Source organism: Adiantum capillus-veneris, chromosome 18, assembly GCF_014529385.1.
Source record: "Adiantum capillus-veneris isolate H3 chromosome 18, ASM1452938v2, whole genome shotgun sequence".
NCBI classification, from domain to species: domain Eukaryota; kingdom Viridiplantae; phylum Streptophyta; class Polypodiopsida; order Polypodiales; family Pteridaceae; genus Adiantum; species Adiantum capillus-veneris.
This window is the reverse complement of record NC_140948.1, coordinates 14,339,457-14,365,926: the sequence shown is the minus strand read 5'-3', so window position 1 is coordinate 14,365,926 and position 26,470 is coordinate 14,339,457. Positions and strand designations below refer to the sequence as shown.

Sequence of the window (26,470 nt, the reverse complement as noted above, 5' to 3'; positions counted from 1 at the left end):
CCGAGATGGAGTCCCTACACTAACTTGGCATGCACTGACCCTCCTTTGATGAGGGGATATTGACGTTATCTAAGGAGAGATTGCTTTACATTTTGGGACTTGAATGTGGAGTATGTGTGCTCGTTTTCGAACAAATGGTTGAAATCCAGAATCTGGAGATGATGCTTTCCAGGTGTCGGCAAGGGAAGTATGAAAGAACTCGGTCTCGAATGCTCTTTGTTTGGAAATGCAACGGGCGGCTATCCTCAGCACTATCTCAAACGGGCATGGGCTAGATGCGATCAATGGCTCACACCTTTTTTGGGGAGCGTGGGCATCGTGGACCGTTGATCTCGCGGCGTCCTCCGAATTTACCAATTTGCTTGAATTTATTAAAGCTGACCCGAATTTACACAGCAACGGGTTTATCATAAAAGAAACCCTTCTCCCATTGCTTTCAACGAGCACGCGCAGGTGAGGTGGTTAAGGTGATAGGCTTGCAAAGGTGGCGTTTGAGAGGGGGAGGGGGGGCGAGGACGCCCGAATTTACCTCTGTTCCCGAATTTACACAAGTCGCATGGAACGGCTCATATTGCTATCTCTTTCTCTCTCCACGAACGCTCTCTCTGGAAATCATTATGGCGTCTGGCGGTTATTATCTCCTTAACACTTCATTAACCTTGCGCGTTAGTTCTCTACAGCATTTTGCAATGCCCTGCCAGCCTTTCGTTGCAATCCTATCTCTTCGCCTTCAAGCATGATGGCGCTCGTTACATGATGTACATCTTCCCGTGAGGCCTTAAGATGTGGTACCGCTTGCCCAGGTGATACGTCTCCACAGGTCATGATGCAGAGTATACACATGGTACCTATCATGGGCTCAATACTAAGATACCGCCTTGTTGTCAACCTATTTGCATCAACAACACACACATGATTCACGGCGTAGTGACAACACACCCCCTTCAAGCAAGGAATTGTGAGGAAGCAGCTTCTTAGTTTGCATTGGTTGGTTCTTGCAGCCTACACATGACCTCTTTCATATATACACCTTTGGATGGCGGGATGTTGGCCTGAGCTATATGATGAAAATATGTGCGACGGAAACATCATCAACCTCGGCTATGGAAATTTTAAGATTACCCACAGGTAGGTGCTCGTGCACTTACTTCGAATCTGGCAAGTTTTGTTTTTGCAAGATGTTTAAGGTGTTTTTGAAGTACATTACAATGAATTTTTGCATTAGGTGATCTATGGTTATTAAATCCTCTTGTAGAGGGTTCTTCATGAGATAGCATATAAATTTTTGAAAAGTTATTCAAAATTTAGAAGATATGTTTCCCAATCTGTACAGAGATAAGTACAATACGATAGTCAGAATTGGTGACTATGACATGCTCAGGGGGCTCACCGTTCAGTACCCTCTATATAACGTGCATTCGCGGGATATTAAAAAACCCCTATTTTAACATATCTTTGAGTCTTGAGTTCCATGAGATTCACGTCTTGCTATTCACTTGCACACGCAATAGTTTCACTTCAGGTTGTCTCAGATTTCTTTTGGTGGTACTCATTCTCTTCTCCCAGGATTGAGCGGGAGGGGGCCTTCCTATCTTGGGGGGAGTCCTCAGCTTTAGCTCTAGAGCTTTCAGTGACATTGTTTGGTCTCTTCCGACCCAAGCTGAGACAGTTTTTACCTCCGGGCGTACTAATGAGGATGCTTCTCTTTTAGAGGGTGCTTCCACGTTATTATCTTCAGTTGACTACAGGTGCTCCATACAGTGGAATACCATGCACGGTGCCTTCGAGTCCTTGGTTTCCTTACCCATTTCTTGCGGCCTTGGATGGTGTGCTTCAGTCCACAGTGCAATTAGTATCTTGGCGGGTGTTTTCTTTGACCATTTTGGTGGTTGCTTCGTCTATCGGATTTGTGGTGTGATGAGGATGGAGTACTTTCGAATTTAGAAATGATCCGGATACCAGTAGTTTATGCGTTTATCCTCAGTTTTGACGCTTTCTCTTGAAGCGGTCAGTAGTAGTACCTTTTGTAGATGCTGGTTGTGCGACTTATGAGTCAATTGGCTCGAGGAGATTCTTGATAGGGCTGGATTTACTTTCAGCAAGCAACATTGTACTTTCCGGACGTCTTTCGGGAGTAGCGGTTGGATGGTATACTGGCAGGTACTATTCAATCTCGGAGTTCAGCAGCAGATATCCTCGTCCATGGAACCCTCTCTTTACAATTGCACATTGCTCACTCCAGTTTCTTGGTCTGACTTCCTTTCCAGGAGTTGAGAGGGAGTGTTAGAGTTCAGGCATCTCTCTTGGTTCGTCCAATCAAACCCAGTTTCTCCCAAGGACGGGTGGAGTGTTAGGGAGTGGGGGACTGTTTTGTGGCTGTGCCCGACCAGTGTGAGGTAGGTTTCTCATGTCGGGTTGTATCTAGCCATGTTTAGACTTGGGTTTTAGGCTTGGTTCTATGTCCAATTGCCTCTTGGAAGCCTGGGATATTGTATCCCATGTTCCTCCTATTTTTTCTAGCATCTAGTGCCCATCTCCTTCTTCTCTCCCTTTTTCCAGGGTCACGGAGCATGGAGCTTGGCTTGGGCCGAGTGGGCTTGGCACTATATAGGGAGAAGGGGGGGGGGTTCACCTATTGGGCATGTAGATGAGCCCCAGTAGGGAGGCGCCCTTCCTTGGGTGTCCTAGTGGGCAACCCTTTTAGGCCAACAGCCGGTAGGCAGGAGGGGGGCAGTCCAACACCTACATTTTTGGGCAGCAGGTAGCCAGCCATGCATGGCGTATTGGCCTATGTAGAGGGCAGCATGTGCAAGTGTGGGCAACAGACTAGCCTTGCATTTCGTCCTCACGAAATCCTCTTGTGTGCCATCTCAGGCTCAGGCAGAGCATCTCCACGACGATGCGGGCCTAGGAGAGCAAAGACATTCAGCCATCTAGAGAGCATCCATGTAGTGGCTAGCCTTGAGGGAGGCTGATCTCTCTCTCCGTGGGTAGGTTGGTGTCAATAGCAGTTGCAATTGTGTGTACCTCGGGTCTATCCAATTGGCATGTCAGTTTGGTCACTTGTATGAGCAGATTGTTATCAGCATGGAGAGCCTTTCCTAGATCTCTCTCTCTGTCTCTCTCATTCTCATATGTGTTCTAGATCGGAGTCGAGGTGTCCACCGGATCACGAGCTAGTGCTTGTCTTCTTTGCATCTGTCACGAGGACGTGGTAACTGCTAACCTTAGTTGTTGGTTTCTTTCCAATGATTTTTGTTTAATTTTTGAGACCCTCTTTTTGAAGTTGCAATGGTCGGACATTGTATGGCCAATGTGAACGGTAGTTTCACCCGCAGACGGGAAGTTGGTCGGCATTGGAACTTGTAAAGTAAAAGGATGTCTAGGCTCAGTTCAAGATCATGTAGGTCCCCCCGTCACACTTAGCAAGTTGGTTGATACTAGGAAGTGAACTTAATAAAGGCATAAAGTCAAGGTGGGATCACCAACAGAAAGTATCCGACAGTTGGGTCACATTGCACTTTTGGATGTGGTCCCAATGAGGATAGATGGTCAGACGACCAATGGGAGCCCAATGGAAGCATCTCCTAAAAATTAGGGAACTGCTATTTTGGGCTGTGAAATGTGTTCGCGTCATTACCTTCGGCATGACCAGGGGAACATTTTATTACTCTGCTGCAAAGTCAACTGATGCACCAGTTGAGAGATTTTAAAGCAGGAAGCCCAGTGCGGGGAAATTGCATGTATGAGTGCCAAGTGGCAATTTTTGGTCAATTTACCAAGTCTGGGAGAACAGAACTCATAACTGACTCTTTGGAGCACTTTTGGAGGCTGATAACTCTGATTTTCAGTCATTTCTCTCCATTTTTGAGCTTCCCATGACTTTACTAGGACCAAGGAGCTCATTTTCAACATTGGAAGGCATCAGATGTGTGTTTACAAGGCTGTTTTGCTGCGTTTTCAGCGATATGCAGGTTTTGGGCAGTCATGGAAATCTTCTTCTTTTTGCATCTATTTGTTTGCAGATGCATTACAGGTAAAGGGCAGCAGAGGGGGCGCTCGATTTATGCTGGGGGGATGCTTCATTGAGAGCCTGTTAACAGGTTAAGAGCTATGGAGTGCATGCTTTTCTCTCTATGTACAGTGTGGTGCTAGGAGTGATGACCTGCACACTACACACTGCTCTCTCTCCCCCCTATGTGATGCCCCACAAGAGGGCTCTTCATTTGACTGATGTACAGCTGTGTGGTTTCATGCTTTTGTGCTGAGGCAAGAGCCTCCTTGAGCAGGAACAGGGGTAGCTAGCTACTACTCCAAAGCAGGCACCGGTGAGGGTCATAACCTCACCGTACAGGTGCGTTTTCAGCGTTGTGTATGTGCTGTAAATTGACTGTTTTTCAGCCATACGGACGATAGAACCATTGGGAATAGTGCCCCACTGGCAGAGGACAATTAGGGGATTGTTTGGGGCTGAAAACAGGGCAAAAACCAGTAAATACAACGTGCTGAATATTACTGTTTTTGGGCAAGAATCAGAGGGTTTATGCCAGTGCAAGTGAGATCTAGCAAGGGAATTGATTTCGCACAGGTTTTGGGGTTGTTATGTTGTTGAAATTTGGCCAAATCAAGTAGTATCTAGCGGGATACAGGTAAAGGATTCCCAGGACTCTACTTTGTAATTTACCCTCTCAAAGTATAAAGAAATACCGAAAGGGGCGCCAATTTTGGGCCCTACAGGTTGTCGGCGTCTGCTCGGAGCATTCTAGCTTCCGAACCGTGTGTGTTCTTAGGTGTTAATCCCTGTTACAGGTTACTTGTGCAAAGTACTTTGTGTGTGTCTAAAGTAAAGAATTTCGGGTGAAAGCTAACGCCTACCGCCCCACGGGCCGGTTTCAGCATCTTCCGCTGCCACCTTTGACACCACTTTCCTAGATACAGATGAAAGAGGTCATTCATCGTCTATTAGAAAGGGGTAGGAGCGTTGGTTTACCCTAAGGGTAAAACTAATAACTGGTAATGTCCATACCGTGTATAGTACGAATTGCGGTTTCGAAACATCACGCAAATGTATCCATTTCTGATGGTACCTGCACCGTAGATTGATCGTGGTTTAATAACGAGCACCCGATAGTCGATCCATAAGGTCGTCCATGCGAGGCAACGTGTACTTATTCTTAACGGTGACCTTATTGAGACCTTTGTAATCTGTGCAGAAGCGGATCCTTCCATCCTTCTTTCTGGCGAGAAGAACCGGAGTGCGCCACGAAGAGTTACTAGGTTCAATAAAACCCTTCGCAAGATAGGCTTGAAGTTGCCTCGCTATCTCGTCCTCCTCTTTCAGACTGAATGTAAGGTTTCTGAGAGACGGGATGGCTTGTCACAAACTGGTGAGGTGGCAGGCCCCCGAACAAACAAACACACACACACACACACACTGATTGCTGACGTGGCAGCAGGGACAGATGCTGACGTGGTAGTACGGCCAACAGTATGGACCCCCGGAAATTCCGTTGATATGCTGACGTGGCAGTTCCGTACAGACAAGGCAAGATTTTGAGCTGCAGCTGTACGAAATTCCGCAAATCGCGCTGATGCTTTTTCTGGGCAGATTTTTGGGGTCAGTTGCTTTTGGAACAAATTGCTTTAGGGATTATTTGCTTTTGAGTTTAACTGCTTTTGGGGCTTTGCTTTTGGGCATCCCTTGTAAGAATAAAAGAGCCCTAAGAGCCTCACTCTTCAAAGCATCTGGACGCAGAGTCTGAGAGCAGAGGACCCTGGGGGAGTTGTACTTTGCTCAAAGATTAATATAAAAGAAATACCGAAAGGGGCGCCATTCTATGGGGCCAATCTCTCTGGGCATGGAACTACGCCGGGATGTGTCGACCAAATTGAATTGTGATTTCAAAGCTGTGAAGTATTTTAAGTGATCCTCTCTCGTGTCGCGATAAAATCTCGACTTGGGGTGTCGTGACAGAATCTCGACTTGGGTTGCCCAAGTTTATTACAGTGGTATCAGAGCGCGGCCGATTTCTCTTCTACCGGGAAATCCGATCCTTTTCTCGCGACACTTATGGATTCCAACAGAGATCAGTCGACTTCTTCTGCATTTGGGAATGCGGGAGGAGATAGCGAAGAAGATTCTCATGAGCAATCTGAGGAAGAGTATGGCCCACCTCGGCCTACTTAATCTGAGATTGAAGAGATGGAACGTTGACAAGTGGTTGACAATGCTACAAAGATGATTAACATTGCGAAGGATCCAAAATTTGCAAAATTTTTGACTTAGAAATCCTTCGAAGAAGTGCACACCCAGTGGCAAAAAACCACAGAGCCATCCATCAAACCGGCACTCAAGAAACCTTCTTCTTTGAGGATGTTTACAGAGCAAGAATTAAAAGAGGTGATTGATACACAGATCAATCGGCTTTTGGATGCGAACAACAAAGCCAAAAAGCACGACAAAAAGCAGAAGAAAGGAACTGACTCCCCGGGTTATTTGGGTCGTCAATCTACTTTTGCATCGGTGAAAAAGCAAAAGAAGCGTGTACGATTTGAAGGACTACCCAGTTCTTCTTCTTCTTCTTTTGACAGTTCTTCTAGCTCTTCTGATTCGAGTGAAGAAGACAAAAAAGGGAAAAAGCGAAGCAAAAATGAAAAGCTTCGTAAAGGGTAAGAAAAAGGCAAAGAAGACTAAATTTTGCCCAGTTTCTGACAGTTCTATTGAGGACTCATCCTCCGACAGTTCGGACTCTGACGATCACATGTTTTATGCCAAAAGAAAGCATTTTTACAGAGCCAATCAGTAGGTGATATGATCTTTGAAAATGAAAAGAAGAGGCGATTCAAGGTAGATGCTCCTCAGGCAGTTTTAGGCGGCCGGGGAGGGGGGGGGTAGAGAGAGAGAGAGAGAGAGAGAGAGAGAGAGAGAGAGAGCGCACAGAAAATGCTTGAGGAGCTTCCTGTCAAAGCGTCATCTCTTGGAGTCCATGGCAAGGCGGTGGGCGAAGCGGAAGGCTGTCCTGCGATCGTAGAGTTATTTGCTAAAGGAAATACGATTGCTTGAAGCAGTTGTTGACTGTTGCCCGAGTGGTTAAGTCAGAGCGCACGGAGCTAATGTTGCACCCGTGTGAGTTCGAGTTCTCTTCTAATCCTTTTTATGAGGCAAGGGCAATAGGCCTATGATAACCTTGAGATGTAATGCAAGGAATCATAAGGAATCTCTGATAGAAATGAATATAATAAAGGGAGAGCGAGTAGGAAGAGCGAGTACGAAATCAATATGATTTCCTCGACGACAAGGGCAAGAAGCCCAAAGAATTCAAAGAGGGAGGACAGACAGTAAAGTTTGAGCACTTTTCTTAGGGTTTTGAGATGCTCCCAAGGCTTAGCCTTTGTCCAATAGATTGACATAGCATTTTTTGGAGGCCGCTATACAGAGCACTCCATGATCAGACGGGCGGCATCCTTTCTGAAGGGCAATGCACGGACATGGTTGTCACAAACAGGAACGCATAGCAAGATAAAATATATTCGGATCAATAGGATTTATCACTTAATACTGAAGCCAGAGGATATAGAGAGAAATAGGTAGAGAGAGAGATAGAGAGTGAGAAGGTCGACACAATACTGGGGACCAAAAGATGGGCTGCCCCCCCCCCCCCTTAAAGAGAATCCTTTATTAGGGAGAATCTTTTTTTACAAGCACAAGAACTGGAGAAAACCCCTCCGTTCTAATTCTCTGACACGATGGTCGTTCCTTCCCGCAAGGGAAATCCGAGAGGCGAGCTCTCAATCCTTTTTCCGTCTATACTCGGAGTCTAGACTCCGTAGACATTTTCCAAGCGTAGGCCGAAGCCTTCCCGCTTCTCCTTTGCGATGAAGTACCTGCAAACACACACACAAACACGCGACAACAATTCGTATGGCGAATCCACAATAGATACCTGTCGCTCTTGCGTGGGAAAAGCGACTTCCGTGCTTCGTAGTCTCTTGCATCTTCTGGCGGCACAGTCTTCTCTTGCTGGCGCTGGCAACTACTCTGAGTGAGGGCATGTGGTGCTTTTATAGCTCCCTGGCCACAACAAGAATAGCTGAGCACAGGCTGGCCGCAGAGATCGCGTCGGATTTTTTTTAAATTTAAATTTTATAATTTTTGTTGTTTACCGGAAATAGGGAGAGAGAATTTGCTAGCTGGTCTTGTTGCTTTATTTTCTAAGTGGCTGCCCACTTATTAAGTGGGTAGTCGGCATATTTAAAAATTGGTCTGAACCTGCCCAAAAACTCAATAAAACCTTATAAGTTAAAACAATGCTTTTCACAGCACTTCCCAAGTGTCCTTGGATGCAACCACATGCACAAATGCAATGCAGGCATAGATTCCTCGCGGGAAAGCGTCTGCTCTTTTCAGAAAACTCGTTAAAATATTTCGCTTTTCAAGAAAAGCTTCTCAGAACCCATCTTTATTCAAGTGCTTGCTTGTCCTTGTGCGTAATTCCAACACAGTTCGGAATTTCCTCCTGACTATGGATATTCTCTTTCCGATGCATCCGTCACCCACCTTGTGACGCGTCAAGAATACCCATCACCTAGTCCTTTCCTACCGAACTTACGGTACAATCTCCTTCGCGATGCTCTATGTCACCCATCCTATGACGCATTAGAGATGTCCGTTCTGGGATGGTCGGATACTTCTTCCCGATTCTCCCTGTCATCTATCCGATGTGACGCATTAGAAGTACCCATTCTTGGTGGCCTTATAGATATTCCCGTTCTCAGTGCTCCCGTCATTACTTTGAATGACGCACTAGGAATACTATGTACTCGGATGTCTCCAGTGAGAAAAACCCTCTCACTTAAAACTCCAATAATTCATTTAGAATTATGTTCTTGGTGTTCCAAGCGAGAAAACCCTCTCACTTATAAATCCAATAATTGATTTAGAATTATTTTTTTGTCAAATAAAGCCAATTTAGCAACATCCCTCTCACTTATAAACAGTCGTCCTCAACTGTAGAGGTCCAACTGAACTGCCCGGAGAGAAACCGAAAAAATTCAAAATCTTGCTCAATGGTGAGTTGAGACGGTCCTTTCTCATAAAAGAACTTAAAAATTTAAATTAAACAAAAATTCAATAATTTAATACTTACCTTATCGGTTCATGTCCTTCCTCTAGTACCTTGAGGATATCCTTCACCAATCATCAAACTTACGAGCCATGTAAGAACTCGTCGTTCGTGTCTTTCCAACAGATTGGAAGTTTCCTCATCCGAGAATCTGTTAACTCACTTTCGCCTTCTCAACCTAGAGAAGAATAATCCTCCTAGAAATCAATCTAGGTATCTGTCCTTGCGCATAATCCTGCGCAGTTAGTCCAGAGAGTATTAAACCTCTTGTGTCCTCCCACATAGGGAATGCCCAAGTCAAAGAGCATTAAGCTCGATGTCTTTCTTTCACAAACAGTGTTTGCGATCACATTAAAGAAGGTTCTTGTCCCGGGCCGTCGCTCAATGTAGGCGGACGGTTCCAATCCGAAGATTCCTTGTGCACGGCGGCACTTCTTTCCAATCTTTCCTCTTGCGAGTTATTACCACCAGCAGTGTTTTCCACTACTTGCTTTGACTCGCTCATGTTCCTATTGGGAAAACCGATCCCAATCTTCTTGGATGCCTTCCTCAAAGCGTAGAGGAAAAAAAATTTGTCGGTAAATTCAGCCTTGAATTGAATCCAAGTCTTGTTGTAAGTTCCTTGCAGAGCTTTGGTATACCACCAATTACTTGCAATTCCCTTAAGGAATTTGGTCACATGTCTCACCTTCGACGCTTCTGAGAAATTGCCATTTGCAAAAGGCAACCTCAAACTATCGAATTAAAGCGGTAGCTTTCAGGACATCTTCCCTTCCGTCAAAAGTATCAAACTTGACCGGAGTGTTCAGAGGTCTAAAGACCTTCATATCTTCCCGGAATAACGGGATTTCATGGCTATGGTTCTGGATTGATGTTCATGGATATTTTCTGAGTTTTGAAGTATCTTGAGCATTCCGCTCCTCGGATTCTCTAGGTTCTTGAGCATCATGCTCTTGTCGCTTTCTTAGAGAATCCCAAGTCTTGTGTCGACTTCTTGCAGAGAGAGAAATTTTACCAACTCTGCGAGATTTTTCCTGTAGGGCTTAGGGTTCCGCCTGCTTACTTTTCTCTTGGCTTGTCGTGGCTTCTTCCCGTATCTTTCCAGAATCGTCCTCCTTTACAGAGAAAGAGAGGAGACCATGCTCTGATACCACTATCACAAACGGGAGCGGATAGCAATATAAATATATTATGATAAATAGGATTTATTACTGTGCTGTTCATGTATTTATTCTGAAAAATGTGCTGTTCATGTATTTATTTTTGACTTGAGTAATGAACTTCGGTCATCCTTCCCTATTATATTTTACAGCTCTTCAGGATATATGTGAGTATAATGATATAACTGAAGGTCAGCTGATACGCGCTCCCGAAACAATTACAAGCATGGAAATGTTTATGCAAGGTGTCCCCCAGATATACTGCTTGTCTTTCTTCCAGCATCTGGTGTCTCTATCACTCGTGCAACAGAGTATACTTTCTATGGACGGTCTTCACAACTGTCCATCTTTACGAATACTGCGTTTGAACGAGAATTTCATTGAAAGGTCATTCTCTTATTCACATGCTCATATGCTATTATGATAACAGGCTTTCAGCTATTGAAATTTGTATCTATGAATTGTGCAGGCTCGATGGGCTTGAAAATTGCTTAAGACTTGAGGAGCTCTATTTGCATAGTAATAAGATACAACATGTCAAGAACCTCGCACACCTTACAGCTCTTGAGGTTCTGTGGCTGGCTAACAATGCTATACAGGAGATTGAGGGTCTTGGACATTGTGTGAGGCTCAAGGAGCTCAATATGGCTCAAAATCCAATCAAACAGCTTGGAGAGGTCTCAAACTTGAAATCTTTAGAGAAGCTGAATGTTGCGGCCACAAATGTTGGATCATTTAAGGTCAGTTGGCTTAGCACCATAGTTACTAGGAACGGGAAACCGGAACGGGAACGCGGAACAAAATGCCATTCCCTGTTACGGGTACTCACGTTTGAAACACGGAACAGGGATTCGGAACGGGAACTTGGAATGGGAACGGGGAATGGAGACCTGAAAACGGCCATTCCTTGTTACTATGCTTAGCACTTGAGGGTGCTGATCTTTTGAGGTCCATCAATACGTTTAAATCTTGACACCAAAGGTATTTCCAGGAGAAATGGTTTTGTAGAACCGCTGAGCTTGCGAAGATCGTGTTAGTTCTCACAAAGGGCTCCCCCATGTAGACCTTACTAAACCAAACAACACCACCACCACACCCCCAAAACCACCACCACTACCACCCAAATTAGATGGAGCTGACTAGATTGCATTTTCATGTTGCCATGCATTTTTTGTCAAAAGTGTCCACCTGCCTTGCACGTGCTATCCAAGTGTCCACCTTCCTTCCAGGTACCTGCATGTGATGTCTTAGTGTCCACATGTGTGGCCCACTTTCCTTGCATGCTTTGCCAGTTTGAGGGCAAGTGTCCTCTTGCCATGCATGTGCTGCCAATGTGTTCACCTGCTGCTGTATTGAGTCAGTGAACACCTCAAGCTCCTCTCTTCTAGGCACCTTGTAGCACTACAGACTTGAAGCTCCTCTTGCCCACATAACTAAGACATGAAACCATTGTAGATAGTCATCACTGTTCATGGCTATGCGCCAATTTGGTGACAAGAGTAGTAAGCATGTGAGCACAGTGGTCTGCTTACATCTGAGTGGCTAATTAGCATTTGCAATATGCCACCATGGTGCCTCTATCAAAGGTTTGCCATGTAAGAGACTTGTCTGACATATGAAACATTGAGAAATCGAAATCCATGGTTGCATGGAATTAACACACAATCACATAGAAGGCTCCAACGTGTGGTTGTTATGTGTGTCCCTTACGTAAAATTTATGCCCCATCCATTTGTTTAGGGGTGGATATGTGCTACAATGAGACCCACACCATCTGTGACATAAGGTTATTTTTCTTTCAAAGCATAGAGCAGGTGTGTTCAGTGATCTGAGAAATTGCTTCAGAATTCCAAAGCAGCAAAAACATGAATTACGGAAGCATTATTGCTTGAACCATTTTTGGCTGCACTTGAAAAGGATATGCTTGTGATTTGCAATAGATGAACTTATCCATGGTCTTGCCAAAGATCCAAGACAACAATAATTGATTGACACTGGATAGCCAAGGTGCCTAAACACTGCATGTTTGTGCACTACATGTTCTCGGTCCCCCAAGACTTGCAAATGCTCCTCTATGCAAATAATAAGGGTAGATTTACATGTTTATGCACATACCCGATGCAAGTGCATAGAGAGACCATACTTGCATTGCTTTGTCGAGCTTTTATTTGTCTTCCTTTAGGAACATAAAAGAATCATTAGCAAATGCTTGGTCTACCAATTGTTGTCCCCAAGATAAGGGAAGTCCCATAATCTCATTGTGCATGCCAAATGAAGCGATAGTATGTGGTGGATACCAATGGAAAAAAGTAGTGGGTTGAGAGGCCTGGTTGAGAGGGCAACCTTACCTTACAGAATGCATGAGTGATACATGGTGTCAATGACTCCATTTATCTTGACACAAAGAGTTGAAACCTGCACTAATGGTGTATAATCTTGGACATATGGGGCTTGAACCCATAGCATGAATCAAATTTGCAATGGAAAACAAGCTAAGGTGATCAAAGGCTTTCTCCAAATCTAGTTGTCATAATCAATACTGAGCTAAACATTTAGAAGGTCGTGAAATATCGTGATGTGTGAATAACTTGCGACAAAGTACGATGCAAGTAATTAGGACTGACTTTTGTGATGATCTTAAAAGTTTCTCCTAATTTAAGGAGATAGGCTACCACTCTTGAAGATGCATGGAGATGAGACTTGGACAAATACTTAAATAAGCCCAATCTTCTAAAAGAAAGGATTTGTAAGTGGTTGCATCAAATCATCCGCATATTGAGCGAATTAAGCTAAGCCTTTGTGTTGTCTGGTCCTTACTGTGAATTTCTTCAAAGTGGAGTTTTTACCAACAGTAAGCTTCTTTAGTTTCTTTTGTCTAAAATGTCCTTTTAATTTGTTTCTCTCTGTTTTTGTTTCTGAACACTTAAGTTGAAGTTTGAATTATTTGCTTCAATTCCCTTTTCTTTGTATGTCCTGATTCGGCGTTTAGTAAAAGTGTTAGTCCACCTCTTTTAAATTGTAAGATCAAACTTTTCTAAGCTTATTACGGTTTTCATATAACTATTTATGATATCCTAAGGTGGCAGTTTGTTGACCTCTACAAATGGTTCATGCTCTTAGGAGGTTGCCAAGTTGTCAAAGCTACGAGTTTTGAGGGACCTTCGTTTTTTTGATTGCCAATGGGGAAAAAGCCCAGTTTGTTTGCTACACAACTATCAAGTATGTGCTTTTGCAATGTGCTGCCTGTAGTGTAGTATTGTTGCCTCTTTTTCAGCTTTAAACATAATCAGGTTTTGATTTTCCACGCAGACATATGTCCTCTTTCGTTTGTCAAGCTTACAACTTTTGGATGCAGAGCATGTAAGCGAGGAGGAGAAGCAAGCTGCCAATACAATATACACAAGAAAGCGGGTATATTATAACATGTGTATTAAGACTTTGAAGCATAGGAAGAGCGAGATCGTAAGTCTTAAAGCTATTAAGGAATCAAAGCAGATGAACACTTTGAAAAGGTTGTCCTTGTGCAAATTCAATTGCAAGATTATGCTGCCATGTTTGCCATACCTTTTCTTTGTCTTTATCATTCATAATGGTTTAATGAGTGCCCTTTTTTTTTTTTTTTTTTTTTGGTTTTTTGGGGGGGGGGGGTGTGTGGTGTTCTATAAAAACAAATTCTATATGAAATCCACTCACTTTAATGAGCTTTTCAATGCAATGAGACTTTTTGGGCGATATTTTCGATGGACATGCATTGGACACAAAGTGGACATTTTGGGATTAGTGTGGATTTTTCATTGTCTTTCTTAGAAGCCACTTTCACATCTTTCTGACCCTGGAGTGAAGTAGATGTTCTCCAATCCCTAGCGAATGTTTTACAAGCATTTGGTGCAGGGGTTTGCAAGTTTATTTTAGAACCGTCGCTTTTATCTCTTTTTAGCATTCTTCTATTATTGTTTTAAGTTTGTTGACCACTTGGGTGATTGAATAGGCTTGGAGCTGGCCGAAAAACAAGCTCATTGCTTGGGCCATGACGAAAATATGTATTTAAAACTTTTGGTCTGGAGACTTGGTCAATTCTCTGCACGCTCACCTAAAAATTGTACGAGCAATTATCTAGGCGTGTCTATCTCCGAATAATTTTGGGGCTTTACAATGAATGTGATATGGATGATTCTCCAAGAAAGCTGGTATGAGAGTGGTGACCTCTGTCCAGTATGCTCAAGTCTTGTGATCTCAGACAACAAGGTAGGTACTCTGGAAAACAGCAACTCACTGGATTAGCATTGCCCATAAATTACTAGAGATTGATGACCGGTTGGCAGGACACTCAGCTCTCACAGTACAAGTGCAATGGGCTGCAGAGGCTAAGGTGCAATGGAGGATTGTAGTGAGCTGCAGACTCAAGACTCTCACTGCTGATGAGGTTACAAAACAGGGAACGCCTGTTTGGAAGCTTACACGTGAAAACTTCAATGACTTGCACCTTTTGCGGTTTCTCCTAGGGAACGCCTATGCGCCATGCTGGAAACAGGGATTCGCTGCAGGATACGGATATGTGGGACGTTCGTTAAATTTTCCAAAACGAGTTTAGCCTAGAATAGTAAAAAAAAAGGTCCAGCGCACCATGTAGCCACGATGGTTGATGCGGATGCATACATTGAAAGCGAGCCGTGCAAGTACCAATGACGGAAGATTTTTGAAGTCGAAACATGTGTTCAAGCCTAAGAGAGACTCTACAGCCACCTCGGCGTGAGCGGCTAGCCTCTCTGTCTCTCTCTCTCTCTCTCTCACACACACACACACACACACACACACACACACACACACACACAATTTTTTTTTCCTTTGTAAATCTGTTTCGATTAATTTACAAGTGGGAAATCTCAAAAGGAGGAAACCCACTGGAAAGATCAGATAGAAAGGAAGGAACACAGAAGTGTTCTGTAATGTGAAAGATCTAAAAGCAAACATAGAAGAGCTAAAGGATATCTAAGGTTATGTCCCCTACATCAAAGGTAAAATGTAGAGATTGCCTAAGCGAAATCTTGAACGAAGGAAAGGGATCCACATCATGCTGATGGAACATGCAACAATTGCGTTGTTGCCACAAAGACCATACTGACCAAAATCTGACCCATGTGAAGAAGACCGCACATTGTTGAAGGGAAGTTGGGAGAATGCCAAAAGCCTAGAATTGTTCGTGGAAAAGTGCCGAGGGAAATTGGAGGCACATACATGCTGATATGCGGTCAAGGAAGGCCCTAGTGAAGCGACAATCCCAAAGCAGATGTTTGACGGTCTCATCACAGGCTGAACATCTGACACAAATCGAAGACGGATTTCCGCGATTTACGCTGGCAAATTTTGGGCCTCTTTTGCGTGTGCTTTGACAATAGATGCTTTTGGGTGTTTGTGCTTTTAGAACTAATGCTTTTGGGCTTGGGTACTCCTTGTAAGTTTATAAGTGCGCAGAGGGTCACTTCTCGGAGAGCATTGAGGGAGATCGCCAACAGCGTCTGGAATCCTGGAAAGGACTCTTCGCCGGCCCACTCTGACGCGTGGGTCATGCGATACTTGAAGTTCATAAAGGTCTGCAACGCTTACTTCTTTGGGCCGCGCCGAAAGCAATACAAAGTCATCTGTGGCTCCTTCAATGCTTCAACTTCGTCTATAGTCATGCGTCTACCTTCTTCAAGAATCTCCGAGAACATACCCATCGAAACTTGTCTTTCTGATCTAAATCTATGAACTGAGGATCACTATGGAAATGCCGATGCTTGTTGCTCAATCTTTCTTGTGCTCTTTCGAATATTGTGTCATGCCAAGGAAGAGACATGGAATGTGAATTCCTTGAATGCAAACATTTCATCTTTTCAGGAGTAATCCGCATACATCTGTGCTCATTCATGAGAGAATCGTGTTCATCGTGCTTTATTGCATGCTTGTGAAAAGGGATCACATAAGGACGGTGATTAAAATACAGGAAAGCATCACGAATGAAACACTCGAACAATGCGTACTGACTTATCATTCGAACACATAATACTTCCTGTGGGGGTTCTTTGGATCTCGACTCGAGAGCCAAGATCGGTTCGTCGTTGATTGATCGAATCTGCAACGAGATTAGTTTCACTAGAAAAAGCATCAACTAAACCATCATCCTTGTGAACAATGACATCTTTATCATGCAAATCATCATGCTTATCATTATCATGAAATTCATCATGCTCGTGAATAATCACATCTTGATCATACAAATCATGTGTGTCGTACTTTGGAAAAGAAGAGATTGAGAGAGTTTCCTTCTCTTGATTCTTTTAAATCTTCGCCTGCACATTAGAAATGAGAGATGAAGAATGAACAACTTGCTCTCCACGAATGACAATGGGGATGCGTGTACAGGCTTTTGGGCACCGGGCAGTGAAAAACAAAGAATTACAGCCCGTTGAATTTCTGTGAGAACTCACCAGAAAGCTCCCAAATAGCGAGGGAATCCGCCCTAGGCAGGTACTTTTAACCTACAGCGGTTTTTGCGTCGTTATGTTGCCGAAATCAGGTCGGAAACCTGCGTTTTCAGCCTCGCCAGGTTTGGACAGCTTTGTGAAAGCCTGTACTAAGTGGTCGGATCGTCTATCTTAAATTGAATAAAGAAATACCGAAAGGGGCGCCAGTCTTTGGGGCCTATAGGGTGTCGGTTTTGTGTGCGCAGTGACATTCTAGTCGTTGGACGCAAGTGTTGAATCTCTCTCTCTTTCCCATCAGTACTCTGTGTGTAATTAACAGGTTGTAGATTTGGTACCGCCCTATACTATGTACAGGCTGGTTATATGGTTCCATCGACGGGATAAGACACTTTTTCCTCAAAGAGTGTGTCGTGGATTGTTGTGGGTGAAAGGATATAGAGTTGTGAACTATGGAAGAAAGGAGAGACGAGGGTTCTGAAAAGGAAGCATCCTCTTACAGTGGGTAGGAGGAGCATAGGGTTGTTGACAAAGGGAAGCGACCCATGGAGCCGGAGGATGAGGATCATATGTTCAAAGTTCGGTTCTTGAAGATCATGGATATCTTCGAGCAAATGGCTCAAAATCCGAAGTTAATAAGTACTTACAGGTTCGTAAACGGGATGTCTCTCCCGTACCACGTGAAAAAGACGGTTCACATGCAGAGGGGTCTCATGACACTCATGGAAAGGCTCCTGTGGGAGAGCAGCAACAGGTGGTGAAGACACCCAATGTTTCTACAGGTCCAAAAGAACATGTGGTATCTGGACATCAGGCTGTGAATGGTCAAGGCAGTAGCCGTTCGACAGACCATTCCATCGTTTACTTCATATCCTGGTTACTTTGGTGGTGGTTCATTGTTTCAGGCTATGGCTAGACCATCCACAGGTTTACAAGGGTACATATCAGGAAATGTGTTTTGGGTAATGCAACCAAGTGCGGTTAACCCTATGTACGGAAACATAGGTGTTCAACCAGGTTTTCAGGGTGCTTATGGCAATTTTGGGATACCTGGAAGTTTGGAACTCATTTTGGCATGGCTTGTTTTTCACAGCAAAATGCTCACAATGCGAATAACCCTGGTAAAATAGGTGATATGGGTGTTGGAATGCTTGACCGAGAAGTACCTCTTCTTAAATCACCTGTTGATGATAATGTGGTTACTACGAGCCAGCCAAAGGAATACAAGGAAGGCGGGGTAGCCATGAAGTTTGACACTTTTAATGGCACACAGGACAAAATGAAGGCCTTGACCTTCATACAACAATTTTATGCGGCATATGCAAACTTCACAGAGTCTTCCAAGATACGCAAGACTGCCACCTTTTTGAAGGGTAATGCGTTGAGATGGTGGACCACATTGTTAAATCAGGGCCAAGCACCTACAACATGGGTCCAGTTTAAACAGATATTTCTCACAAACACTTTTGAGGTGGATGTGATCACGGCATGGTATGATTTGAATGCGTCAAATTGTACAAATCTGGAAGAGTACAATCAGAAATTTTGGGATGCCTTGTTACCCATAAGCTCTTACAGGTTTGTACCTTTGACAAAACAGATTGAAAGGTACTGTTGGTGATTGCCAAAGGAAATCAGGGACTACTGTACCAAGACTAATGTCATCAACATTATGCAGTTGATTGAGAATGCGACAGTGGCCAATAACTTGTTGCAGGGTAAATTCAATGGATTTAAAGCCAGCAACAAGGAGTCCCAGGGCAAGCAATTTTCAGCCAAGGGCAATGTCACAACAACTCTCACTGTACCACCTTTCAAGAAGAAGTCTTTCGGAGGACAGAGGCAGTTTAAACCTTCTTCTGGGCGAAGCCAAGGGAAGAAAAGGCATTTTTCTAGCAAGACATCTGAGGAAAGGAAAGCTCTAAGAGAGGCCAAGAAATGCTACATTTGTGAAGAGAAGGGACATTTTGCTAATGAATGCCCATAGAGGAAGTCACAGGATAAAGATGACACGTCATACCATAAAGGGAAGAAGCCAAAGCCAAGTGCAGGACTTGTCCCAGATTTGGTTGGTGATCAATCAAACATAGATGCCACGGAACTGTGCAGAGCTTGGGGCAAAGTTAGAGACCAAACAGTGCTGGTTTTCTTTGATCGAGGAGCCTGTGTAGATTTTATATCACCAGAATTGGCTTCAAAGTTGGGCATTCGTGTAGAGGAGATGGGTATGATAGGTGAGGCAGGTTTGGCATGCCCAGGTCATTCAGAGCCTGTTACTCCCATTTTGGGGAAGGTCCGTTCGCACATTCAGAGTTATGTGGATGCGGAAGAATTCCATATTATGCCACTTGAGGGCTGTGATGTGTTATTGGGTATCCCATGGTGTTACAGGCTGCATGCTATGGTGGATACTCACATAAAAAAAAAAAACCCTTGTACATAGAGGAAAGACTCATGTCCTTGATGTAAAGCTTAAAGGCGAGTCTGTTCCAGTTGTTTCTGCTTCTGCTATTTCATCTGTAATAAAGAATCATCTTTCTACGTACTTGATCTTTGCAAAAGAAGTACCTGAAGTTGTATCTAATTTGTCTACTTTAGATAAAGACAGGTCAACTTTTTTGAGTGGTTTTGGTGATTGTTTTTCGGACTCGCTGCCAGGGGAGTTACCTCCTGAAAGACCCGAGGATCATACCATAGATCTTGTGCCAGGTTCTAGTCCACCGAATAGACCACCATACAGGGTTAGTGCAGCCCAGCAGAAAGAGATTATGAGTAAGGTCAACGAGCTTTTAGAGAAGGGGCTGATTCAGCCCAATTCATCCCCTTTTTGTTCACCTGTACTCCTAGTGCAGAAGAAGGATGGTTCATGGCGCATGTGCATTGACTAGGTTCCCCATACCGAGGATAGATGACATTCTTGAATAGGTTCCCCATACCGAGTATAGATGACATTCTTGATCGGCTTGAGGGAGCGTCATGGTTTACAAGGATAGACCTATAGAGCGGGTACCACCAGATATGCATTAGGCTAGAAGATGTCCATAAGACTGCGTTCAGGACAACATTTGGTCTCTATGAGTTTCTTGTCATGCCATTTGGTCTCACAAATACTCCTCCCACATTTAATAGAATGATGGACATAATTTTTAGACCACATAGAAACTTCGAGGGTACCTTCTTTGATGACATGATTGTCTACTCAAAGTCTGAAGAGGAGCATAGAGCTCACTTGACCGCAGTTTTCAATGAGCTACGCAAGAACAGGCTACTCATCAATGTGAAGTAGAGTGAATTCTTTTTGGAAGAGATTCACTTTGTTGGGCACATTGTTTCAAAGGATGGGGTACGCATGGATCCCGCTAAAGTGGAAGCAATTAGGTCATGGCCAGACTTGAAGTCCGTACATGACATTCGAAGCTTTCTAGGCTTATGTTCCTACTAAGGAGGTTCATCCGAAATTTTGCTGAGATTGCTTCTCCACTCCATGCACTGCAAGGAAAAGGAGTTACTTTCAAGTGGACAACCAAGAAAATTCTAGCCTTCAGACACTTGAAAGAGAAGCTGACTTCAGATCCGGTAATCATTTTGTCAGATCTTTCGAAACCTTTTGTGGTTCAGTGTGATGGGTGTGGCCATTGTTGGCAGTACTTCATGCTCTCACTAGTTGGAAACACTATTTGCTAGGGGCTGATTTTGTTGTCCAAACAAATCATCAAACCTTGCGATATTTTCTCACACAAACGAAGTTGTCTGAGAAACACATGCGGTGGGCAAACATCTTGTCAATGTTCCATTTTTAGATTGTGCATAGGGAAAAAGAACGTGGTGGTTGACGCGTTGCCACGAAAGCCCCAAAATTCAGTAGTGTCAATTCCGTACCATTGTGAATTAGACGAAATGCAAACACAATATGGTGAAGATTCAGATTTTGCAAGGATCTATGATAAGCTTGTTGATGGCCAACATCATGAGCACTATATGCTTAAGAATGGCTTTCTCATGATGCATGAAAAGTTATGCGTTACTAAACAGTTACGGCCAAAGGTTTTGATGGAAAGTCATGCTCCACCTTATGCTGGACATTGTGGAATTGATGCGACAGTGAAAGGGGTTGAGGCATTCTTCTATTGGCGAGCTCTGCGTCAAGATTTTGACACATTTGTACGATCATGCTTAGTTTGCCAAAAGGTCAAATTTGACAGGCAAAAGCAATCGGGATTGTTACAACCATTGCCGATCCCTGAAGTTCAAGAACTATCCATCATTGGATGCTAAATGGATGGAAGAGTCTGAATTGGTTGATTCACCTCAACTATTGCAACTATATCTTGAAGCCTTTCAAATGGAACCCACAGTGACTTGATGTAGCTCTATGGCGCAATGTGAGAGCATGGTTCATGATGCTTAAAAGAGTAGCTAAGCAATTGTATCTACTCTTTCCATACAGAATTTGGTTAGAGAAGTTTGTGCTTGAGAGTACACCAGAAGACTTCTATGCCTGGTATATGTGTGATAGCCAGGTTGGTGGGATTGTTTAATCGTCCAACGCTACATTTCCGGAAGCATGTATATCTTAGATTCCCATCATAGAATATATGTGATATCAGGAGATATCAGCATGTATTATTGGCATGCAAGCGAGGTCGTTTGCAGTATTTCAAGAGTGGGGTGTGTCACCAGGAGGTGTATTTTTCATGTTGCTTTCTTTAAATATGTACTACATATTTTTATTTATTTTATTTTTATTTGTTTTCCCCGGAACCTTTGAAAAGGTGCAAGTAGACATTGCATGGCCAGTGTTAAACGGCTGCGGACAGGTTTCTCACATCGGGAGTCTAGACCGGTGAGTCTGGGACTGATCAAGCTAGTTAGCACTGAATTCTGATGAGTATGGAAGCTTGTTGCGCCAGACGGAATTTGGGCCACTCGGCAAGTCAATTATAACTTTATAAGTCAGTGCTCTTTTTATTGTCATTTTTCTTCTTAAGGCTTTGAGCATTAACTCAAAAAGGGGCAAACTGGACACATGGCGGCTCCTGGGAAATTTGCCACTTCCAGCATAAAGAGGAGGCGCCCAATTTGAGAGAGGAGGCTGAATTTTACACTAAGTGAACTTACAGTGTGTGTGTGAGTAGTGGGTGTAGGTCTACAGCTTTAATGGAAAGCTTGCCTCCTCCTCTGTCTCATGTAGCGCGATAATTTGCTCTCGTGCATCTCTCTCTCTCCCATTTGGCACGGTAATGCCCCACTAGTTGGGCTACTCAGATGAATATGTACAGTTCTGGGGGTTTATGCGCGTTTGCCAAGGCAAGAGCCTTTTGAACAGGAACCGGATTAGCTAATTGCTAATCCCCCACAGGTACACACAATTCCATCGCAAAAAATTGAGATTTTCTCGCGTGAAAACTCGTCCAATTCATAGAGGAACTATCCCATTGCGTGCGGGAGCACTTGGGACACGCGTAGGCGTGTTCGCTCCGCAAATACGATCCGAAATAGGGAATTACAGTCTGCTGTGTTGTTCTACAGGTTTAGGGTTTCGCACCTAAACTGCAAGGAAACACCAGGGGAACCTCGTGAGAGCCTTGGGATGCGTGTACAAGCTTTTTGGCACTGGCAGTGAAAAATAGAGAATTACAGCCCGCTGAATTTCTGTGACAGCTTACCAGGAAGCTCCCAGATAGCGAGGGAATCTGCCCTAGATAGGTACTTTTGACCTACAATGTCGTTATGTTGCCAAAATTAGGTCGAAAACCTGCGTTTTCAGCCCTCGCTAGGTTTGGATAGTTTTGTCAAAGCTTGTACTAAGTGGTCGGATCGTCTATCTTAAATTGAATAAAGAAGTACCGAAAGGGGCGCTGGTCTTTGGGGCCTACAGGGTGTCGGTCTCGTGTGCGCAGTGACATTCTAGTCGCTGGACGCAAGTGTTGAATCTCTCTCTCTCTTTCCCATCAGTACTCTGTGTATAATTAACAGGTTGTAGATTTGGTACCGCCCTATACTGTGTACAGGCCGGTTATAGATGGTCTTGAGTTCTTGAGGTTCTTGAGGATCTTGAGTCTTGAGGTTCTTCTGTAGCTTGCAATCTGTTTAGAGAAGGATCTTCTCTTCACCCGAGATCTTCTCTTTCCCGCGGGCGCACCCCTTGGCGGCCTTGCGCTCACACCAAGGTTGCTTTTTCCCACCTCACGTTGATTGGCCGGCCGCTAAGTGCACGGTCTGGTCTCAATGAGTGAAAAGAGAAACAAGGGGAGGCTGGACAAGCCCTTCTTTCTTGGGTTTCCTGTCACTCTTCAAAAACACAAGTAGGAATCGACACGCCCAAGAGAACTTGGGTTACGTGCGACCGCAACAAGCAAAAATAAATTCTTGTGGTTCTTTCCTTGAGTGATATAGAACACTGCCAAAGCTCTGATACCAATGTAAGGTGCAGCGGAAATGAATGTTGAACTTTGCTCAAGATGAGTGCTCCGAACTGTGCTCAAGGTTCCTTTTACTTACGGAAGGGAGGAAGGCCTTCCGTTCCTTTAGTGAGAGAGTGCAACTGATCACAAACAAAGTGGTAAACACTGTGAATGAAGGTGCTGAGACTGAGAGATAAAGAGAGAAGAATACGACACCAGAATGTTGTCAAACCCTCCTCTGAAGGCCCCACTCTCTATGGCTAGAGCGGTCTACTATTGATTGCACAAATCTCTACAATGCAAAGGACTTGCCGACGATGAGGATGGCCACGAGACGGGCTGAAATCTGAAAACATTAATGGCTGAAATCTGCAAATCTTGTATCTGCTGAATTCTGACTCTATGTCGATGACGACGGCGATGGCAACGATGCAACGACGATGCGCTGAAAACGTAGATGCTGAAATCTGCGTTTCTGGGACTGAATCTGCAAACGCTGGCTGATCTGACCGTGTGGTGAGGATCTGCTGCGGGAAGGTGAGATTTGCGAGGTTTGGGGGATGCGGTGTGGAGTCTACACGCTGAAAACTGAAAACGCTGTAGAGAAGGTGATGACGCCGGAAAATTGCAAAAACGCTAGGCTGAAATTCTGATGCAAAAACGCTGGGCTGATTTGAGGCCTGATGCAAAAACGCTATGGTCTTGCTGTGTCCTGCTGTCGCCAGGTTGATCTGCAAATGCAAAACGCTGGGCTGATTTGCAATGTTGAGAAAATGTTGGCTGGTCTTGGTAGCTTGAAATGGCTAGGTCTTCTTGCTGGTCTTGCTGAGAAGGTGTACTTGGTCTGCTGCCTCTTCTGCCAGAATACACTAATGCTAGGTTTCTTTATATACGTGCTTGGCTAAATTGCCCTACCCAGTTTCCCAACAAAGTCACTTATTAATAATAAGTGAAAATGACTAAAATAGGGAAAATAGGTTTTTTGCACTGTAAAATGCTCCTGATGGAATGTGATGGTAATGCTGATGATCATGCTGTGTGCAATGAGAGGATATGCAGTAAGTGTCTGGTCATGCACAGTCTGCAAACAGACTCACAAAAGTGCCAGAACACTCCCTAAGCTAGGCTAACTGAACTTAACCCATTTCATGAAGTAGCTTGTCCACGTACACATAGGGTTAGATGTGCACGTGACACTGGAAGCGATCCTCTGACAACAAACTTCCCAAAAAGGGCTCTACTCTGCTGTGCTGAGTCTATGATCCCCAACCCCCTTTGAGAACAAGGTAGAGTGATGACTTGCCAAGCCACTTTGGCCCGGGCTATCTGAGTGTCGCGCTCTGACCAAAGGAAATTCCTGATCAGCCTCTTCACGAGGCTGATGCAGAAACTCGAAAAGATCCAACAAGATGTGATGTAGCACATAGTAGCCAACAACACCTGGTTGGTCACTACAACTCTGCCTGCCCAAGAAAGTTGTGCGGAGCTCCAATGTAACAGCTTCCTCCTGATGGATAGGAGGAGGGGAGCAATTTGTTGCTCAGGAGACAAGTCCAAGCCAACCTAAGAGCCCAAGTATCGAACTGCAGTCCCTTGGGAAATCCATCTGAAACCCTCACCTGACAGCCAATTAGGCGTACGAACACTACGAACCGAGAAAGCCACTGTTTTTCTTCACTTGATCAGTGTGCCTGATGCACAACAAAAAGTCTCAAGAGTCTGCTCACACCTGGGAAGGTTGGCCTCCTGGCCCTCCAAGTACAAAGCTGAGTCGTCTGCAAACTCAGCATCGAGTAGCTCGTCGCCCCGAATAGGGAGCGCTAAGCCACGTAGACCAACTTGCTGTGAAACCAAAAATCTGCTCATCGCCTCAGCGAACAGAAAGAAGCCCATCCTACGTAGAGTGCCCTCCAAAAAGTCCAGTCAACTCTATCGTAGGCCTTCTCAAAATCTAGAAGAAGTATCACCAGATCCTCACCACGGAGCCGCGCGAGGGCAGATGCCTCCCAAAAAGTAAAGATGTTGTCAAGAATACTACCCTCCTTGACAAAACCTGTCTGTATCCCATGTATAATGCTTTCTAGAAGTGGCTGAATCCTGAAACTAAGAGCCTTGGAAAGAATTTTGTAGGCCGAGTTGAGGATGGTGATGGGCCGCCACTGTCGAATCTCATCCAAGGAGCCACCCTCCTTGGGAATGAGGTAAATGAGGCCCTCACTCATGCTGTCAGGCATCTCTCCTGTGTGTAGGATGTATTGAAAAGCGCTACAGAGATCTGAGCCAAGCAAGTCCCAGTACTCCAAGAAAACGCTGGGAGTCAAACCATCCTCATCTGGACAGCTGCCACGGGGAAGTGCTCTAAGGGCTGCGTGGAGCTCATCTAACCGAAGAGGTAGCTCAAGCCTCTGGCGCATCTCCTCACTCACAAGACAAGGCATCTGTGCCCAAACCTGCTCTTTGCATGTATTCTGATGCTTTGACTGAGGCTCTGCTGACAGCAGGTCACGGTAAAAGTCAGTAGCAACTGCACGCATGTCCTCTGGCTCTGAAGCAACTGACCCGTCAGGCCTCCTCAACTGACTGACCCTAGCATGCGCATGTCGGGGTCCCACTGTCTCAAAGAAAGCCCTTATCACTCTGTCACTTACCTTGGGTCCACTGAGATGGCTGTTGATGGAAAGCAAACTTATGGCGCCTCTCCTCTGTGCTGGCGAGCTCCTGGCGAGCCTGGTGCAACTGCTCCTCCAACCAGGGACTGTCTAGATGCTGCTCTTGCATCCTCTGCAAGGAAGCAACGCCCCGTTGGAGACGCTGCGCTTCTCCTCTCTCGCCTCAACCAGACGGGCTATAGACTCCTGATGAAATAGCCGACTAAGCTGAGCAAGGACAGAGGCTACTCTGTTAGCAGGCGAGTCTTGCATGTCTAAGCCCTCTATCCAAAGAATCACCACTCACTCTCTTAGCGCAGAGTCTAGCAAGGCCCTCTCAGGGATGCGTAGCATTGTGCTCCCTCTCCTCTGTCTATCTGTCACTGTGAGGATCAGTGGTGCATGGTCTGAAAAAGAAGTCCCAGCCAGAATGCAAACTGTCCCACCCAAGTCACAGAAGTGGTCAGTAGTGTAGAAGCGATCTATCCGAGGTAGATTCACTCTTCCTACTCTGTGGTCCGAACGAGAGAAGGCCAGGCTGTCTGGGGTCTCACAAAGCTAGAATGCTGCCACACATCTGAAACCCGCAGTCATACATAACCTCTCCCAAGGTGCCAACTCAACTCCATGCATAGTAGTATGGCTACCTCCAATCTTGTTAGAGGGGTCCTCCAA

The 26,470-nt window shown here is 44.6% G+C and overlaps 1 protein-coding gene across 1 annotated transcript in view; it reads left to right on the top strand.

Annotated features, from left to right (window-relative positions):
• Nucleotides 1-464: 464 nt before the first annotated feature.
• LOC147435253 (uncharacterized) overlaps nt 465-26,470 on the top strand; it is a 179,350-nt gene continuing 153,344 nt past the window's right edge. The window contains exons 1-5 of the mRNA XM_086487709.1: nt 465-1,128; nt 10,435-10,669; nt 10,752-11,022; nt 13,403-13,501; nt 13,592-13,794. Coding sequence (XP_086343835.1) covers nt 1,062-1,128; nt 10,435-10,669; nt 10,752-11,022; nt 13,403-13,501; nt 13,592-13,794 — 875 coding nt within the window. The 5' untranslated portion in view covers nt 465-1,061. The remainder of the gene's footprint in view (nt 1,129-10,434; nt 10,670-10,751; nt 11,023-13,402; nt 13,502-13,591; nt 13,795-26,470) is intronic.